This window comes from Priapulus caudatus, unplaced genomic scaffold, assembly GCF_000485595.1.
Source record: "Priapulus caudatus unplaced genomic scaffold, Priapulus_caudatus-5.0.1 Scaffold902, whole genome shotgun sequence".
In the NCBI taxonomy this organism is placed as follows: Eukaryota; Metazoa; Priapulida; class Priapulimorpha; order Priapulimorphida; family Priapulidae; genus Priapulus; species Priapulus caudatus.
This window is the reverse complement of record NW_014577963.1, coordinates 48,100-52,552: the sequence shown is the minus strand read 5'-3', so window position 1 is coordinate 52,552 and position 4,453 is coordinate 48,100. Positions and strand designations below refer to the sequence as shown.

The following is a 4,453-nucleotide window of genomic DNA, read 5'->3' as shown; positions in this document are numbered from 1 at the left end:
AGCAGAGAGGGAGGGGATGGTGCGGGCGAAGCAGAGAGGGAGGGGATGGTGCGGGCGAAGCAGAGAGGGAGGGGATGGTGCGGGCGAAGCAGAGAGGGAGGGGATGGTGCGGGCGAAGCAGAGAGAGAGATGGGGCGGACGAAGCAGAGAGGGAGGGGGTGGGAGAACAAAGCGGAGGAGAGGGAGGGGAGGGGAGGGAAAGGTGAGAAGGGAGAAATGGTGGGGAGCAGGCAGCGAGGGGGGCGTGACGTGTCGATTGCGCTGCCACGCATCGCAGCCGATCTATCACGGCCTTGTTGTTGGTTAGTTAGCTACTTGTCGACTGAGTGAGTCATTGCGATGTATGCCCGCCCGTGCCAAATGAATAAGAGGTAATTGTTAAGAACTTTAATTGCGCCCCAGACATCGCCTCCCCTCACACACACACACACACACACACACACACACACACACACACACACACACACACACATACGCGCGCGCGGACACACACATACGACGTCCACGCTCACAGAACCCTACGCTGTTTTGGGTGGAGAGGTTTCTAAAATCTACTGCCGATTGCGATGGCCTTCGTTTTTCTCTCTCGCCCACCCCTCTCTCTTTTCTTTCCCGGCCTTTCCCACCTCTCTCCCCTTGTCTAATAAATAAATAAAGTTAACGCGTAAATAATGTTTCTCTCTCTCTCTCTCTCTCTCTCTCTCTCTCTTGCTCGCTCTCTCGCTATCACCCCCTGTCTGCGTATAGATCTATCGCGTGCTGCCCAACAACAACATTGCGCGCAATGATACGCTAAATGAGATCCGGAGCATATATATGCGGCGCTGTGTGCGGCCGGCGCTTGTTGACTCGACAGTGTCGCAGCAACTAGAATACAACACGGGAACAGCCCAAGGCTTGTAAAAACAGCGCTCTCTGCTTATACGCACAACATACGGTCGTATTCTATAAAAGTCGACACGCGCTTATTTTTGTACCTTTTTAATTTTGCAAGACGGAAACGACGGCCAACGCACAGATGACGTCGAGTGAGTACACAGCCTAACTTCTATTCCTCGTTGCCGTTTCGTTGGCGGTCCTACTTGCCCACTCTCCCACTAATTTAAAGTTCGCATGATAAGCGGCAGGGGTAGAAATTAACTTTCGAACAAAGGGAGTCCGTACCATCAAAAAGAGAGGGAGTCACACGGCCTCCTTCATATGTCAAATCAGGGAGTCCGACAGTGAATCAGGTAGTATTTGACTCCGGACTCCCGTTAATTTCGCACCCTGTAAGCGTGTAGTCGACGAGCACTGTTTGCGTACGTATTTGCATTCTAAGAGTGGAATGGTAGCTATACGTGATGGGTGGAGAATTCCCTCCCGTTTTATGTACCAGCTTGCGAATTGACTCGTTCCTGTATCGAATGCGCCGTTGCAGGCGCTTCATATGGAACACCATATGGCAACTATGCTGGCTAGGTCGGCCATGAAAAGTACATGTTTTCGTGACTATACGTGGCGCGTGCCGCACTATGCGATGGCAGTATAATAATACCCACATTTGTAGACGTATTTTCTAAGAGGTTTTTACGTTGTTGGCGTTTCGCATCTGTGTATATACGTTCCGCGATTGAGATACGTGGGTGATTGCATGTGCGTATGGCACGAATGCGTGCCTGAGTGCCGGCCACGTACGTATGAACAGTCACAGACAGGCACGCCTGCGGTTTACACGGCTGCACTTTATATTCCTAGACCGTTCGAATTCGCAGACCATTAATTGCATTAAATTCTTAAACGAATCGTCTAGGATTATCCGCATTATCCCCATTCCCCCCACGCCCACGCTCCCAAATGTGCGGCTGGTACTTAAAACATTGATATATCTCTGTCGTGCGTACGACACCGCCCGACGGTGTACCTACTGTGTGGACCCTGCGTGTTGATTTCGCATTCCGAATCGCGTGGTCATAAGTAAACCGCCCTCGTATCGTATTTGCGCTGCCGAGTTGTTTAGATCGATGGCAGAGCGGTTTCGTGTGCACATAGTTCTAGTTTCGGAGGTTCGACCACACATAGCTGTAGCCTAGCTCTAGTACTATAGCCCGCGTAGTGTTGCCGCAACAGCGGTAGCCTGCGGCAACTGTACGCGGGCTATATAATATAATCAGGAGTAAGATAATAATACTATAATACTGTATAAATATACTATACTATATAATAGTACTAGAGCTAGCTGTAGCCGTGCTCAGCTGTGTCTATCCCCGCCCAGCTCTGAGCCTGCAGTGCAACAAAAACGAGAACAAACAGTAGGACTGTCATGATTCGTGTGAAACCGGTAGGGAACCGTGAGATTGCGAAAGGTGGGCAGATAAACCCCGTGTGCATGTGACTAGTGCGTGTACCGACGACGCAAGCATTCGTCTCCCCCTTCCGCTGTCTGCCCCCTGACATATCCCTGTCTCCGTAGATAAGTGCATTTCGAACAAATAAGATTGCACCTTGGATACGCAGTTTTCTTTTTTCCACTGATAGTACTAGTAGTGTCACATGTTATATATATATATATGACGCGTTTAGTCTATTCTATATCTAGTATATCTATATTATATATAGTCTATTCTATTCGATTATGGACTCTTGATATTATATTGGATGACTCAAGAAGAAGAGAAGAAGATATTATATAGAAATGATCATGAAATGATGTCTAGACACTTGTATCGTGCTGTACATTGTGCTGCTGCACGCACACGCACACGCGCACACGCACACACGCGCGCACTGCTAGTATAGGTAATACTCGAGTGTTTACTCAGTTTCGCAAGGCTGTTGTTCTAGAACGTACAGCACTCGCACTACAGATCGAATATAGACTGCCGAAAGTACGTATTTAAGAGTCACATGCGTAGGCTTGTAGGGCGCATGTGTCCGGGCATGTGTGTGTGAGTGTGCATGTACACGTGTGCGCGCATGCGTGTACGTGTGCGTGTTTGTGTACGTGTGCGTGCGCGCGCGCGCGTGTGTGTCTGTGGTGTTCAGACATGCGCACAGCTCTCGGTCGTGCGAGACTTCGCTAATATGGCAGAGAGCGGGGGTAACATGCTGAATGGTACGTGGGTAACATGGTAACGTGGCGTTTGCTGTTCAGTAGAGATAAGCCGGTTGGATTGGTCAATATAGTGCCGCCTTGCCTCTCTAGTTGAGTGCGAGAGGATCTTATCCTTTGCTCCATCTCCCCTCCCTCCCTCCGCTCCTACCCAGCTCTCCGTACCTTGGCTCACGCACTCACGCACTCACTCGATCACTCACTCACGCACTCACTTGATCACTCACTCGATCTCTCACTCGATCTCTCTCTCTCTCTCTCTCTCTCTCTCTCTCTCTCTCTCTCTCTCTCTCTCTCTTGATATTCTCTTTCCAGCAAAGGGTTTGAATGTAAAGAATGCCGTCTTATTCACATACATTTACTGTGATTTGTCAGTAGAACTTACATGTGAAGGGTATGAGCCAATTACAATTATAGCGTTTCTTTTATTTGGTATCATGTCACATGTGTTACTGCTGTACACGTGTTATATGTGTTATATATATGCTGTGGCGACCCCGCCCTCACCGGCGCAACCTATTGTTACAATGCATACACTGAAATCAAGTATCCTATTTCTATATAATATTTTGCTCTAGCTATGATCTAAATGTGCTTAAGCGCCCCTATTGCTGGTCACCCAACAGTGTGGCGATTTTTGGCATGCTAGGCCAATAAACGGCGGAATACATAGCAGATATACAGGCGGAAAGGCAGCGGAGTTGGTTCTTGTAGCAGTAGCAGTTCTTGTAGATATAGATGACCGTAGCAGGCGAGCAGCTGTGAACACAACACAGCAGTGACGGCACGCCGCATTGTTCATTCACGCATTCTAATCTCCACCAAAATGCACTCTGATTGGTTGTATTCGATGCTGCGCTGACGTCACGCGTTTGTCGATTGAATACGGTATCGCGGAGGCGAAGTAGAAGGGACAATCTTGTTCGCGGGGAGGGGGAGATCGAGAGAGGGAACAGATGGATTGCTAAAAATATCTAGCATCGTACTTATGTATCGTGATCATAACATTCCACTTTCCTCATTCAACATCAACTGACTGCGTCATGACAATGACAATGAGCGGGTCGCAGCAGCTTGGCAAGCTGGTAGCCGGTGAGGGAGCGTTCTTGCCCCCCGCCGTCCACCGCCGACACCGAATGCCGTAGTCGTGACGTCGACTGACGTCAACGCGCTCTGTTAACAACTCGCCTGTTTACCGCTCGGTAGCGAACGCGCCGCGGGAAGTAGTTCTCCGGTGTCGTGTCATCCAATCTACTCCTATTTTATTTACACGGCGGGTGCGAGAATGCCCCCTCGCCCGCCATCACTACCCCCTCCCTCTGTTGTACGGTAGTGTTATTGTCATCTCGTAATTCTCCGGGA

The 4,453-nt window shown here is 49.4% G+C and overlaps 1 protein-coding gene across 1 annotated transcript in view; it reads left to right on the top strand.

The window, feature by feature from the left end:
• Positions 1 to 840: 840 nt before the first annotated feature.
• Positions 841 to 4,453, top strand: part of LOC106814301 (protein Tob1-like) — a gene marked incomplete at its 3' end in the record, with an annotated part of 29,954 nt that continues 26,341 nt past the window's right edge. The window contains exon 1 of the mRNA XM_014818602.1: positions 841 to 1,028. Within this exon, the coding sequence (XP_014674088.1) occupies positions 1,019 to 1,028 (10 nt within the window). The remainder of the gene's footprint in view (positions 1,029 to 4,453) is intronic.